The 14,054-nt window shown below is 52.0% G+C and overlaps 5 protein-coding genes across 5 annotated transcripts; 3 read left to right on the top strand and 2 right to left on the bottom strand.

Annotated features, from left to right (window-relative positions):
* Window positions 1-706: 706 nt before the first annotated feature.
* Window positions 707-2,365, bottom strand: AUEXF2481DRAFT_61783 (uncharacterized protein; the record flags this gene model as incomplete). Its single annotated transcript, XM_013492826.1, has 4 exons — window positions 707-841; window positions 906-915; window positions 1,020-2,242; window positions 2,321-2,365. The coding sequence occupies 4 exons, from the start codon at window positions 2,363-2,365 to the stop codon at window positions 707-709; spliced, it is 1,413 nt and encodes a 470-aa protein (XP_013348280.1).
* A 1,088-nt stretch (window positions 2,366-3,453) lies between these two features.
* AUEXF2481DRAFT_25229 (uncharacterized protein) lies at window positions 3,454-5,089 on the top strand (the record flags this gene model as incomplete). The annotated part of the gene is made up of 2 exons (XM_013492517.1): window positions 3,454-3,627; window positions 3,680-5,089. The coding sequence occupies 2 exons, from the start codon at window positions 3,454-3,456 to the stop codon at window positions 5,087-5,089; spliced, it is 1,584 nt and encodes a 527-aa protein (XP_013347971.1).
* Window positions 5,090-5,382: 293 nt separating this feature from the next.
* AUEXF2481DRAFT_35213 (uncharacterized protein) lies at window positions 5,383-7,500 on the top strand. The gene is made up of 2 exons (XM_013492633.1): window positions 5,383-5,914; window positions 5,973-7,500. The coding sequence occupies exons 1-2, from the start codon at window positions 5,720-5,722 to the stop codon at window positions 7,431-7,433; spliced, it is 1,656 nt and encodes a 551-aa protein (XP_013348087.1). The 5' UTR covers window positions 5,383-5,719; the 3' UTR covers window positions 7,434-7,500.
* Window positions 7,501-7,977: 477 nt separating this feature from the next.
* AUEXF2481DRAFT_45640 (uncharacterized protein) lies at window positions 7,978-12,685 on the bottom strand (the record flags this gene model as incomplete). The annotated part of the gene is made up of 7 exons (XM_013492767.1): window positions 7,978-8,092; window positions 8,142-11,716; window positions 11,766-11,803; window positions 11,867-12,172; window positions 12,229-12,328; window positions 12,382-12,408; window positions 12,458-12,685. The coding sequence occupies 7 exons, from the start codon at window positions 12,683-12,685 to the stop codon at window positions 7,978-7,980; spliced, it is 4,389 nt and encodes a 1,462-aa protein (XP_013348221.1).
* A 759-nt stretch (window positions 12,686-13,444) lies between these two features.
* Window positions 13,445-14,037, top strand: AUEXF2481DRAFT_169645 (uncharacterized protein). The gene is made up of 3 exons (XM_013492891.1): window positions 13,445-13,664; window positions 13,738-13,829; window positions 13,888-14,037. Exons 1-3 carry the CDS (start codon window positions 13,486-13,488, stop codon window positions 13,947-13,949), a joined length of 333 nt encoding a protein of 110 aa, XP_013348345.1. The 5' UTR covers window positions 13,445-13,485; the 3' UTR covers window positions 13,950-14,037.
* Window positions 14,038-14,054: the final 17 nt, after the last annotated feature.

A 14,054-nucleotide genomic window follows, 5' to 3' on the forward strand; every position in this document is an offset into this window, starting at 1 on the left:
TTATGGTGGGGTCTGTGGAGATTGTAAGGGTTTCTGTTTGAGCGGCTGATTTTTCGGGTAGCGGAGAATACACAAGCTCAAGTTCGGCACCCTTCACGTGTCCCCGAATTCTTTCAATATATCAAAACGTGAATATCGAGTATCCTCCAACAGCCCAACCACCCGGAGCTGAAGCACACTGGTGTGGGATACAAGTTGAAACAAAGGATTGATATGCAAGTCCACGTACGCACCCGATCATCCAATCCTTGTCATGCCGGGAATGGACAATGGGCTGTTGTATTCACTTGTACGCTGCATGCGCCAATGGCTTGTCAGCGTTTATGGCTGGCATCCACCCCGAGAGCCACCTAATTATTCGGTAGCCACCGGACATGGGCATGACTCTTCGACTGCCTCCAATGCGCACCCGCGCGTTCTCGGTAGACGGCATATACATGGATCTTAAGTTCCTGGGCGAAATCGCCGTATCGTGTATGATGTACTACACGGGACAAGGATGGTGGCAAGTGTATATTTTGATGATTTCGGGCGCGTGGCGCCGATTGATTCGTTCGAATGATTACAAGAATAGTGTATGTGTGTAGACATGAAACCCACCCAACCGGAACTCCCAAATGCTTTCTCTAGTTTTGAATCATGCCATGATCATGCCTCGATGAGGGAAAAAAACAACAAAAAGAACTACCAGAATCCTTTTGGGGGTTTAGAAGGGGTTGCCTCTGCCGATGCTCTCGACGTGGAAGCCCAGCCGTTGCAACTTGCCAGCGTCAATCACTCTACGGCCGTCAAAAACGAATGCTGGACGTTCCATGATGTCGAAGATCTGTTCCCAGTCGACCTTGGCGTTTTGTGCCTCGGCGTGCTTGACAGCAGTCTTGGGGTTGTAGCGTTCACGTGCGGACTTGTCGGCAGCTGTCATCTCCATCTCATCATCAGAGTTGTGCTCAGATGCGACAGGGCTGGGGAGCAATTGCTGAGCGGGCTTCTTAGCAGGGGCCGCATCCTTATTAGAGAACTCATCCCACTCGGTGAGAACAACGACGGCGTGAGAGTCGGAAGCACAGTCGTAGGGGTTCTTGGCGATAGTGACAAACTTCTCGACGTCGTCAATGTGGCATCCGCTGATGTCGAGCTCCTCCCAGATCTGTGCCTTGGTGACCTGAGGGTCGTAGATGCACACTTTGGCTTGCTCGGCGATAAGGTCTTTGACAACGGAGATGGCGGCACTCTCACGAGTATCGGCGGTGTTCTTCTTGTAGGAGAAACCGTAGACAGCGATTTTCTTGCCGGTCAAAGTTCCGTAGAGTGCCGAAATGATGCGCTTGGTGAAGCGAGACTTCTGCCACTCGTTGATAGCGACAACGGATTGCCAGTACGCAGCAACCTCAGGAAGATGTAGAGTTTCGGCCATGTAAGAAAGGTTGAGCACGTCCTTGCGGAAGCAGGAACCACCGAAACCTACCGAAGCCTGGAGCATGCGCGAGCCAATTCTGCTGTCAAGACCGGCGGCGTATGCAATCTCGCCAACATCGGCACCAGTAGCCTCGCAAATTGCACTCAGGGCATTGATACTGCTAATACGCTGAGCCAGCAGCGCGTTGGCAGCGAGCTTGGCAAGCTCGGATGACCAGATGTTTGTCTTCAAGATGTTCTCCTTGGGTACCCAGCTACCGTACAGGTTGGCGAGGACCTCTGCAGCTTCGAGACCGCTAGGTGTCTGCATGGAACCGATCAAGATACGGTCAGGTCTCATAAGATCGGCTACAGCGGTACCCTCAGCCAAAAACTCGGGGTTGGACAGAATCTCAAAGTTGACACCAGGCTTGCCAATGGCCTTCAAGATTTCTCTCATGTTGGCAGCGGTTCTGCAGGGAACGGTGCTCTTCTCGACAATGATGGTATCCTTCTCTGCCTCGGCGGCAATCATACGGGTGGCAGACTCGAAGTAGGCCATGTTGGGAGCCTTTCCGGCACCGATACCGGCAGTCTTTGTGGGAGTGTTGACACAGATGAAGACAATGTCGGCACGCTTGATGGTACCACGAACGTCGGTTGTGAAGAAGAGGTTCTGAGGGCGAGTCTCTGCATCACGCGCCTCCTTGACGACAGGGAGCAGACCAGGCTCGTAGATAGGGAGAGCATCGGAGTTCCATGCTGCAATACGGTTCTCGCTCAAGTCGACAACGCTGACCTCGACGTCGGGGTTCTTGAGTGCAAGTACAGCGCCACTGGGACCGCCCTGTTATAAAGGAAGGACTGTCAGCCATGCTCGGTAGATCGCCTCGTGGCAGCTCGTATTCAAGCAAGATTAACTCACGACAAAGCCGGCGCCAATAAAGCAAACGCTCTTCACGGGACTCATCATGTATTGTGCGTAAACGTGGGGCTGAAAGAATGTATGCAGACGAGAGAGTGAGAGTGATGAAGGAGAGAATGTTTGAGCAAGACAAAAAGACTTTAGTATCTTTGGCAATATGAATGGTTAGCACTAACAGGCAACCGATAGGGAGATGCCTCCTCGCTTCAATCGGACGCGCCGCCTTGGCCTATGGCTGAGCCGATGATTGCTTGCATACGGAGAAACTTGGAACCAGGGGGGAACCGTTTGTGATCAGCCTGCTCGCCCTGTACAATGGAGCCTCTACTAGACCGACACGGCTTGTGTTGCCCCCCGCGGCAGATCAAGATGCCTGGTGCAAGAAGCCCTCGGTCCTTGACCAATCTTTGATGTTGGGAAAGGGGACTCTGGGCTTTCCCTCCGACGCAAGAACTTCAGCTGGCTGACAGGACACCGACACCAACACCAACGGTCTAGGGATGAAGGCATTCCTGCAGACCACGCGACTACTCTTCCGACCAACGCCTGATTCTACGGCACGCGAGTCCCGAGTGCCATACCTTGTCAGACGAGTTTCATGTGCAACGACGCGATTTCCTGATATCTCGTATTTGCAACACTTGGCTGGCAGGAGCAGATTCTGGAAGGATCCGCAGGTCAAGAGTCAAGAGCCAAGCTCGTCATGGAGCTTTGGCCATAGAAGGGCATGTACAACAATCTAAGCAGGAGTACATGAGTGGACATGATGAGCCAACCCTTGACAAACCCTTGTCGACAAGCTCTTGGCAACAGCCACCGGCGGTGTTTGGCTCCTTTATTTGCAGTAAAGCATGCAGATGAATCGCAATCGCAATAGGCCGTCAGCTGTGCGGCGCTTCGCGCTCCCTACTAGCAAATAAGTCCAGTGCAATAGTGTAGCCGCGCGATAAGGGAAGCCCCTGCAAGCTATGCCTCCTCGATCATCTTGACCTAAGAATTCGGTAACGTGCTTCCGCCCAGGGGCTTGTCGTTTATCCACAATCCGTCTTGGAGACTCGAAACTTGGATCCCTTGCGTTCTTCGCATATTGTGAAGGCGCGCGTCTTTTGTGTTTTCTTCGTCCTGTTGTCACCATGTCCTTCCCGTCGCTGTCGAGGTCCGACATGTCAGCCAGCGAGCTTGGTCGCTCTATCCTGAAGCCGAGGTGGATTTTTGGTTTTGCTATTGTGCTCGTAACTTTAATCACTCTGTTTACACACACGGCGTCACATTCTGTCGGCGGCCTGGTCAAGTCCATCGGCACCACAGTAAGTCACAAAAGACCTTCCACTACGACACGTAGTCCTGACCGCGCAACAGAAACCCTCCGCCTCCACATCGTCCACAACGTCCAGCGATGGCAAGGCTGGCCTCCACTACCTGATCCCAGCGACAAGTAGCAATCGCGACTTCTGCAAGCTGCTCCTCTCCTCTACCATCCTCGACTATCCCACCCCCGTCCTGATCAACTGGGGCGCTCACGAAGAAGCCAATCCCTACAAACAACACCTCGCCAAAGTCGAGACCCTGCTCGCCTACCTCAAGAGGCTGAAGCCCATCAGCAAGGAGGATGATCTGGTGCTCATCCTAGACGGCTACGATGTCTGGTTCCAATTGCGCCCCGATGTCCTGCTCAAGAGATACTTTGAGATGAATGCCAATCTCGACCAGAGAACCATCCAAGCCTTTGGTCAAGACGCTTTCGACAAGGGCGATCATCGCACCACTGTCATTTTCGGCCCCGACAAGATTTGTTGGCCCGTTGATTTCAGCCGACCAGCATGCTGGGCTGTTCCTCACACCGGTCTCTCCCCAACCGCCTTTGGCCCTGAGATCAACGACTTCCGCGAGACCCACAACGAACCCAGATGGCTGAACTCGGGAACAATCATGGGTCCCATCCAAGATATGATTGATGTTTTCCAAGCTACTCTCGACCTTATCCACTACAACCACACTACAGACTCGGATCAATTCTACTTTGCCAACGTCTTTGGTGATCAAGAGTTTGCTCGGCTGTCTCTTGACCAGGATCTGCTCGAGAACCAAGCCAAGGAGAAATATAGAGAGGAGTTCAACAACGAAGAGGATCCGCCTCGCCAAATTCCCGAGTTTGATGTTGGACAGAGAACCGAGTATCACATTGGTATCGATTACTTCTCAGCCATGTTCCAAACTCTGGCCTTTTACAAACAATTCCTTGCCTGGATTCGTCCCAGCGACTCCTGGGCTACCAAGACCGCCGATAATGGCGATGTTTCGCAAGAGCAATACAACTTTGAGGTAGCGAAAGACATATCCTCGTCGCTTTCACCTTATGCCGCATTCGAGGCTTCGCCGCCCAAAACCAACAACTCGGTGGAGTACCCCAAGTCGTGGTCGAACGTCAGTCTCTGTGTCAACACCGTCACTGACTTGGCACCCGTGACATTGCACTTCACTGGAGAAAAGGCTCTGCGTGAGCTGTGGTGGGACAAGCTGTGGTTCTACCAGGATGGTGAGGAGCTTCGAAAAGCTAGCTTGAGAATGCCCGATCGCCCCATCAGTCAAGAGCCAATTGCTGGCAAGACATGGTACAAGATTGAATCACCTGATCCAGAAGCAGGAAAGGGAGGAGCATGGGCTGACAATGGCGGCTGGCATTCGTGGACGAGTCTGTGCAAGACATATGAGGATGAGATCTTCCCTCGCAAAACGCTCAAGAAAAAGGGTCCTCATCACCACTCATAGAGACGTTTTACTTATTGGCGTGATCTTCATGAAAAATAATACATCTTTTACATTCAATATTCCGGTGTTCAATGTGTATGTGCTCTACGTGAGAAAGGAGGAGTTGTCTCTGATGAACATATCCCCTCTTCCGATATCTGAACCCCGCCACTATCAAAGGCTGCGGGATGGCGTTCCTATCGAAAAGCGTGGCTTTGCCCAGCTTCAGGGCAGGCGTGGGCTGCAATCATGCATAATCGCAAGAAACGGGGTCTCGCAATTTTAGTGATCATGGCGAGAACCTTTTTAAGGGGCTCCCGACCAGTAGGCGTATGGATAGGTATCCTGGATATTTCGTTTTTTGCACAGACGCAGCGGCTCATACTTTGCAGGAGCGTGGGCTGCGTGGCTCGGTCGCGACCGTTGCTAGCACTCTACTTGATCTACTTAGGGAGTCAGCCTCCCACAGCGCGCTTTGCTCCAAAACGTGAGTGCGCTTGTCTTTCTGTTCAATAAGACCGGCCTCCAGGGGTATTGCGGTTTCTCCGTCTCTCACTTGGGATATCCATTCTTTTGCTTCATCTCGATTGGTTTTTTCTTGTTTTTTCTCTTTTTCGACTTCCAGACGCCTTTGCGACTATTTGGATCATAATGTCGGTCCAGGGTGTCGTGAGTAAGCTCAAGCAAAGCCTGTGGCAAGGCAGTGGGCCAACCTATGAACGTGTTGACCACCTTGAGGATGGATTCGAGAAGGAACACATTGGCAGCAAGCGACCTTGGCGACTTGCCAGACCAGTGATTGTGACTCTGGGATTCCTTTTGGCGATCTTTCTGTTTCTGAGCTCGGTATGCAATCTCACATCCTTCTCGCTCTCCCTTTTACCGGCTCAATCTAACAGCACAGCGCGGCCATGACTCTCCTAAACCTGCAGCTTCCTTAAAGGAGACATTGCCACCAGCTTATCTCCGAATGGTATATCCCGCCAAACAAGCTGATGCCAACTTCTGCAAATCTATTCTTAGCAGCGCAATCCTGCATTATCCAGAGCCAATGTTGATCGGATTCGACGGCAAGAAACAACAGGACGAGAATACCGACTCCACTTTAGACTTGGCCCAACGCATTTCGCGCAAGACGAGTATCCTTGGTATTGACAAGCATCTAAGGAATATCTCAGCAACGCGTGACGAGGACCTTGTTGTTATCGCCGATGGACTAAACACGTGGTTCCAATTGCGCCCTCAAACACTTCTTGACCGGTACTTTGAGTCGAACAGGAATGCGGATGGCCGTATCAGAAGGGAACTCGGACTGAACGCCGATGTTCTAAACATTCGCCAAACCATCATCTTCGGTGCTCAGAGGGACTGCTCGCCCTGGAATTCGGAGGATCCTGCATGCTCTGCAGTCCCCGAATCGACACTTCCTACGGATATCTATGGACCCCTGACCGATGCTGCAGCTGAGGAGAATCAAGACCCCTTTACGAAGCACCGCCCGCGATACATTCAAACTGGATTTGCCATGGGCCCCGTGAAGGAGATGCGCAAGCTTTATGCCGAGGCCGCAAGACGCATCATGGGAGATTCACATCTCCAGAGCGAGGGCAAGGTTCTTGGTCAAATCTTCGCCGAGCAGGAAATAGCTCGCGAAGCGCACAAGATGCCCTCTCTCTCGCTCTTCGGACGCTTCTCCTCGTGGCTCGCCAGCTTTGGGGAGAGCACACAAGCTGTTGCAGACAGACAGGCACAGCAACTGAGGGAGGCCGATCTCTCACGAGAGTTTGGTATCGGTCTTGACTACGCCAGTGGTCTTGCCTTCGCGGTCGCACATGCGGATGGTGATATGGAGTTTGTCAAGTTTGGCGATGAGGCATCTGTGCACTCAGCCAACGCTAAGCATGGCATCAGCGATAGTCGACTCGGCCAAATTGGCCCTGATGTTGGCGCAGCGTTACCTCCATTCTGGACTTACAGCCACGAGACCCTCCCTTCTCGCCATACTCAATGGACCAACGTCTCCCTCCTCACAAACGCCTACACTGGCGTTACCCCGGCCCTCATCCAGCACGACATGGGCAACTACCGCACTGAATCGCTGCGCGAAAGCTGGTGGTCCAGTGTCTGGTACCAAAAGTACGCCCGCAAGATGTTTGACGTGCATGTCCAATCTCCCATCGGCGCGGTCGCCGTGTCTGGATACGATGCTGCCTCGCGCCGACAATGGTGGGGCATGGAAGACTGGAAGGGCGGTGCCAGAAATGAGACTAAGTTCTGGTGGAGATACGAGGATGTCTGTGGAGGAACCGAGACGGAAGTCTTCAGAGACAGCAAGGGTCCGTGGTACCTACCATCTAACCACTAGATTCATATGTAACCATCTATTTGCTTTTGTGATATACCATTTATTGCCAAAATTTCCTTCCCAACTCACTTTTGCGACTGTTTGAACTTCGCAAGCCAAATGTCCCTCTCTTATGTCGCATGTTCAAGTGACAAACAAACAATATGAGACGTATCTGATCTCTTCATTATTGTAATATAGGTTCGAGCCAATACTAAAATATGGCTCTTCTTCGTCTCTCGGAACTCCGTTTGGCATGCTATCAGCGAGCAGTAATGCACAAGGAAGGCGATAGCGCATGTAGCAACATAACTCCTGCTGGCCAACCCATGCTAAGATTTTTTCCCTTCGACCCATTGTCGATTGTAACGCCTGTCGCAAGAAGAACAGCTTCAATAATCCAATGCTTCACGCGCATACTCATAGTATCGCTTCGTGTACATGTGTCGTGGTTTTGAAAATCATCCGTTTTAACACTTCCTCATTCACAGAATTCGTCTCATCCCTCTTATCTTCATAGTCGCATGCGTCGGGCGGAAGCAGCTCAAACAGATCACCAGTGATTCTAGGTTGCCTTATTGGCGGCTGCGATCTTCTCGTACAGCGTTCGGAGCTTCTGACCTGACGTACGTTTGTCGACGTTCTTGGCCTGCGGCCACCACGTCTCGGCAAGGTAATCCCTATTGATGGTTAGCACGAGTTGTTCGAATAGATGAGCTCAGGACTTACCAAAGTTTATCCTCGACCGTCTTTCCCTTCTCAGTCGCTTTTTGTTTGAAGAATTTGCCAGCCGTCTGTAGCGACTCCTTCAGACTGTTTGCACGCTCCTTGTCGTCTGGGATGTGACTTTTGGTGGCCTTTCTGATGCGGCCTAAGCAATCACGAATGGGCTCGACTATCCGCCTCATATGGTCTTCAGATGCTGGGCGATCGCCATTGGAAGCAGCAAGAGGAGATCCAGCGTGGCGCGGCAGCTTTCTAGGCTCAGAGTCACGGTGGTGTCTGTTTCTATCAACACGCTCAGCTCCACTTGGCGACGCTCGGTGGCCAACGTTGTTAGATGATTGGCGACGATCAGATGAGCCTCGATGGTCGTTGTGAAGGCGTGAACGGTAGGATTCCTCGCGGTTCATCTTACGAGCCGCACCAGGAGCTGGGGATGCCGATACGCTTGTGGGGCGACGATCACTAGAGCCGAGAGACTTTTTGTTGTTGCGATGGTGATTCTCGAGCGCCCTCTTTGCTGCGATGTTCGTACCATTGCTGGTCTTGTCTTTCAGAACACTGAGCAAGTAATTTGCGCGTCTCACAAGATGCACGGCTCCTGGCGACTTGGCGTTCTTCTCATCAGCCTTGGTCCGCTCTTCTTTGATGCCAACACGATGTTCTTCAAGGTAAAACTTGTCGCCCATACCGAGATCAGGATCGTCGCGTATAGCTACCCAGGCACCGTAGCCATGTTTCGCGATACCAATGCACAGCATGCCATCCTCTCGAGCACCCCAAGGACACGAGTAGTGAGCGGGCTTGGATGCCTCCGGAATGCGGAAAGTGCGCCAGTTTTCACCAAGGTTCTTTTCGACGTCGCGGAGCATACGCATCTCCAAAGGACGTTCGGTCAATGTCTCAGCATTCAGTCGCTTGACACCCTTGAAATCGAAGAGAACAGCCTTCTTGTCTTTCTTCGTAATGGGCTTGTTAGTCTCACGCTCAAGAGCTAAGACGCGTTCATGCTCATCCTGCAGAAGCCTCTTGCTTTCGGTAACAACTTCGTCGAGAGTAGCCTTGAGAAGATCGATGTTACGACCAACGAGTCTAGCTTCCTTGATGATTTCGGTCTGACGTTCATCAATTGAGCCATATTTCTCGTAAGCGCGGATCAGGTTTCGGATGTCCTTCTCGCTCAAGGGCCGCTGAGGATCAGCACCAACGTTGGAGTCGTTGTCAGAGTCTTCAGCAGCAGCAGCTTGGGCGGCGAGATCTCGAGCTCTCTTCTTGGCGGCACGCTGTTCGCGGGCATCGTCTTCTCTGGACTTACGCTTTGCGTTCCTTGGTTGATTCTCTTCGATGACAGACTCCAGATATTGCGCTTCGTCCTTTGCTTTCTCTTCGGCCTTGATAGCCTCGAGATGCTCTTTGGGAATAATCTCATCCCATTCAAGATCAAGCTTGACATCCGTGTACTCGAAACTCTTCAAGAAGTCTGCACCTCCACTTGCAGTAATACCACCACCTGACTGTTCAGTTTGGTGAATCTCGGCGTTCTCCAGAACGGCATCGATATCAAGCTCTTCTAGCTTCTTCTGGTTGCCAGATTGCTCGAACATCTTTTGTCCACGGCGCTTGAGAATGCGAGAGAGATCGTCGTGTGCTACAGGCTCGGCGGTAGAGACTCCGGCAGAATCAAGTTTAGTTCTGAGCGCTTTAGCCTCCTTCTCCGTCATGGCCTGATGGATGGTGATGTGCTCTAGGATAAGCTTGTTGCGAGCGCGCTCAAGAACCTCTTCCTCGACAGTGTCTTTTGACACAAAGCGATAGATGGTGACGGGGTTCTTTTGCCCAATGCGATGGGCACGAGCCATGGCTTGGAGATCTGCCTGAGGATTCCAATCGGAATCAAAAAGAATTACCGTGTCAGCAGTCATCAAGTTGATGCCGAGACCACCAGCACGGGTAGAGAGAATGAAACAAAAGTCCTTGCTGTCAGGAGCGTTGAAGTGATCGATGGCTTGACGCCTTGGACCAGCTGCGATTGTGCCATCAAGACGCTGGTATTGATGTCCACGGAGGTGTAGATAGTCGCCAACAATGTCAAGCATCTTGACCATCTGACTGAAGATGAGAACACGGTGACCATCCGCCTTGAGTCTCGTCAAAAGTCGGTCGAGAAGCATCATCTTTCCACTGCTCGTCACAAGAGCTTTGAGTTGATCTTCTCTGCCTGTTTTGCCCTCGAGAATGCGGTCTTCGGCGTTGGGGAACATGAAGGGATGGTTACTGGCTTTCTTCAGCTCCATCATGATGTTGAGCAACGACTGTTTTTGTCCTTTTGTGCCAGAGTTAAGAGCGGCGTAGTTGCGGGTAAGAATGTTCTTGTAGTACTCCAACTGAACATCTGAAAGCTCCACTCTGATGATTTTCTCGGTTTTGCCTGGGAGATCGCTAGTAACATTCTCCTTGACACGACGAATCATGTATGGCGAGATTGCTTTCATCAATTCGTCAAGAGCTTGTCTAGTCGCTTCGGAATCGTCGATTGGGATATCGTCATTGATGTTGATCAGGCCTGGCATGAGGAAATCCATAAGGGCAGACAGCTCTTTGAGCTCATTCTGCAGAGGGGTACCCGTGATGAGCAGACGACTCGGAGCGCCAAAGTCCATGAGCTTAGCATAGAGTTGGGAATCCCGATTCTTTAGTCTATGTGCCTCATCAACAGCCATGAACTGCCACTTCATCTGCGATAGGAAAGCGGAGTCGAGCAGGATGTATTCGTAGGTCGTAAGCATGACATTGAACTTAGTCCTTTTGGGGTTGCCGTCTACGAGAAGCTCGTGTTCACGAAGAATCTTGCGAGAGGCTTCATTACCGTTGTAGACAATGTAATTGATGTCCGGCGTCCAGTTGTTAAATGTGTCAGCCCAAGCAGGCATGGTTGATAGCGGAACCACTACCAAGAAAGGACCTTCTTGGCGGCGGTCATGAATCAGCCAACTCATGAACGCTACTGACTGAACGGTCTTTCCAAGGCCCATCTCGTCTGCAAGGATGACATTGTTGCCCTTGCACCAGTTGTGTGCGAGGAAGTTGATACCTGCAATCTGGAAGTCTCTGAGCTGACCATACTTAATATAATCGGGCTGGGTGCGGAACGGCTTGTATGGTGATCGAGTAGCCAAGTTGGATTCGCGCTTGTCAGAGGTAGGCAGTCGAGACGCACGATCAAGGTAGCGATCGATCTCATTCTGCGCCAGCTCGCTAACAAGAGACTCGGGTTCCCACGTGCAATAGTCATAAGCAAGAGACTTCCACTTGACGTAGTACTCTCTGCCATCGTTGCCGACTTGTTCTCCGATAACTCTTTCGACCTTCATGTAGTCGTCCAAAGCATCGAGATACGTCTCGCGGTCAAGCGTGTATTTTTCGCGCTCCTCAGGGGCAACATCGGGGTCCTGAGCCAGGAAGTGTTCGGCCTCGACGGTTTTGCGGTAGTAATTCTCCAAACGACGGAATCCGCGGACTGAAGCAAGCTCGGTCCAAGGCTCCCATGTAGAATGGTAATGTGCTTTGCCTTGCCATTTGATCTAAACCATTGTCAGTAAAAGTAAGACATGATTAAATCAAAGTACTGACGAAGAATTCATAGTCGTTCTTCTCAGGATACTCGGTGTCTGCAGGCCAAGATTGTCAGCACGTGATTGAGAAGGTCGAGTTGTTGAGAGAGCAACCTTTACCATCGCCGACCCTGTGATTGAGAACGACGTCTATGCCCGGGGAGTCATCTTCAGCAGCGGCCCAGTAATTCGGGGTCAGGTTCTCGGTGTCTTCTTCGCTGAAATCATCGCCATCTTCCTCGTTGTATGTTGTGACTTTGCCAGCTTGTCTTGTAGAAAAGCGAAGGTCGCCTGCGAGTCCCGACGCAGAGCGGGATGAGGCTCCTTGCAGCCTGCGGCGGTGCTTCTTTGCGAACTCGCGACCACGAGCGCCGCCGTAGGTATCGCTGTCTGAGCCAGATCCTGAATTAGAACGACGGACTGAGACTGGGAGAAGGTCATGTCAGTACCATGCTGCGATAGAGGGATGAGGTTTGAGATACCATTGCGAGGGGCAGCCGAGCGAAAGCGTTTACGAGCTCGGCCGGCATTGACATCTGAGCCAGAGTCGTTGTCGTCTTGCTCTTCGTCACTGCTTTCTATCTACATGGGAAGTTAGTATTACAGGTGCTTGCAGGAGGCATGGTGAGACACACAATTCGACGAGCTGGACGGGCACGACCCTGGAATTTGTCAGTGGGAGCAAGACGAGCAGGAGGGAGAGTGACTCACGCTTCGACGAAGACCGTATAATTCTGGATTTTCTTGCATGTATTGTTCATCGTGCTGATCGGGCTCGGCCTTGCGCTTGCGAGGCAGCGACGAGCCTTCGGACGAGACGCTGCTATGGCGGGAGTCGACGCTGGCTCTTGAGGGAGGGGATGGGACATCGTAATCGGCATCATCAGAACCATCGGCGTCTTCATCTTCATCTGAGCGAGGACTTGCGACATCGTGCATGACATGGTCGGCGGACTCGGTAACAGCTTGGTCGGGAGTATCATTGACATCGGAAAGTTCGCTCTCGCTGCGGGAGGGTTTGGTGTCCAGAGTCGCGTAAGCTGGCTCATCATTGGACGACATATGGCCGTTCTCAAAGGACATGGTGGAGAGGGGTGGGCGGGTAGGTAGCAGATGTGTCTGGCCGGCTGGACAAGGTGAGCAGTTAGTAAGATTGCTCAAGATAGCGCAGTCGGACGGAGTTGTGGGTTTGGCCGGGCGAGCGCCTTGGTTAGGCGACCGGAATCCCCTCAGAGACAGTGCGGTAGGTGTTGCAGAAGGTGTAGAAAGTGGATCGAGATGATGTATTGATGGAATAGATCGAGGGTGGACGCGAGTCTCGAACAGTAGGATGACGCGATGTGGACCAGAAGACGGACGATATAGAGGCTCGAGACGTGGAAAGAGGGCGACGGAAGACGGATAAGGTGATCCGAAGACGATTCGAGCGATACAGGCGACGATAGAGTCGCGATATGGTGTGGTATAGGCGATGCACTACCGAGATGAAGGAAATGCCAAGACCAGGCCCGGTCGGACAGAGAGCAGGAAAAGCAGGAGAAAAGAGAGAATCAGCTTACCGGCCATGTGAGACCATGTCCAGAGCAGTAGTATGGGTTCCCGGGAGCGTGGGTGGTTGTGTGCAGATGATGGACCAGCGACTTCTTGGTGGAGTTGACGGACGCTCTGGACGGATGTGAGAGAGAGAGCCGCTCGACTGGCAGCACCGCAGACACGACGCCAAGAACCAATCAGAGCAAATGGTCATCCGTCATCCGTCATCCGCCATCCGCCATCCGCAGACTTCTGCCCAATCCACGCCGTCTTTGTCCTCACTGCACACTAGACTCGCTCCAGTCTGGCAATCCTGTCTCTCGCAATCTGCTGTCTGCTCTTGCGATACTGAACGTTTGCCCATCATGTCAGACAGATTGACTCGGTACGTCTGAATCCTCGCTTCCATGGCAGCGAGAAAAATCTACCAAAACTGCTCTCTGACCCGCCGTCTGCAGTATTGCTATTGTCAACAGCGACAAGGTGAGTTTGCCGTCTATATTTTGCGCCCATTTCTGTTTACTGAAAAGCCTTCCAGTGCAAGCCAAAGGTATCCTCAAACCTCTTACACAACAATGCGCGAAAATCACATCTAACCCTCTCTGAAGAAATGTCGTCAAGAGTGCAAGAAGTCTTGCCCCGTCGTTCGTACCGGAAAGCTCTGTATTGAGGTCACCAACGAGTCCAAGATCGCCTTCATCTCGGAGCGTCTCTGTATCGGATGCGGTATCTGCCCCAAGAAATGTCCCTTCGACGCCATCAACATTATCAACTT

The sequence above is a fragment of the Aureobasidium subglaciale genome (genome assembly GCF_000721755.1).
Source record: "Aureobasidium subglaciale EXF-2481 unplaced genomic scaffold scaffold_1, whole genome shotgun sequence".
Lineage (NCBI taxonomy): Eukaryota > Fungi > Ascomycota > Dothideomycetes > Dothideales > Saccotheciaceae > Aureobasidium > Aureobasidium subglaciale.

Coding starts and splice junctions, on each gene's coding strand:
- AUEXF2481DRAFT_169645 (XM_013492891.1), top strand. CDS start 13,486: ATGGTCATCCGTCATCCGTCATCCGCCATCCGCCATCCGCAGACTTCT. Junction 13,665..13,737: donor ATGTCAGACAGATTGACTCG/GTACGTCTGAAT, acceptor CGCCGTCTGCAG/TATTGCTATTGTCAACAGCG. Junction 13,830..13,887: donor CCTTCCAGTGCAAGCCAAAG/GTATCCTCAAAC, acceptor CCCTCTCTGAAG/AAATGTCGTCAAGAGTGCAA.
- AUEXF2481DRAFT_35213 (XM_013492633.1), top strand. CDS start 5,720: ATGTCGGTCCAGGGTGTCGTGAGTAAGCTCAAGCAAAGCCTGTGGCAA. Junction 5,915..5,972: donor TCTTTCTGTTTCTGAGCTCG/GTATGCAATCTC, acceptor CTAACAGCACAG/CGCGGCCATGACTCTCCTAA.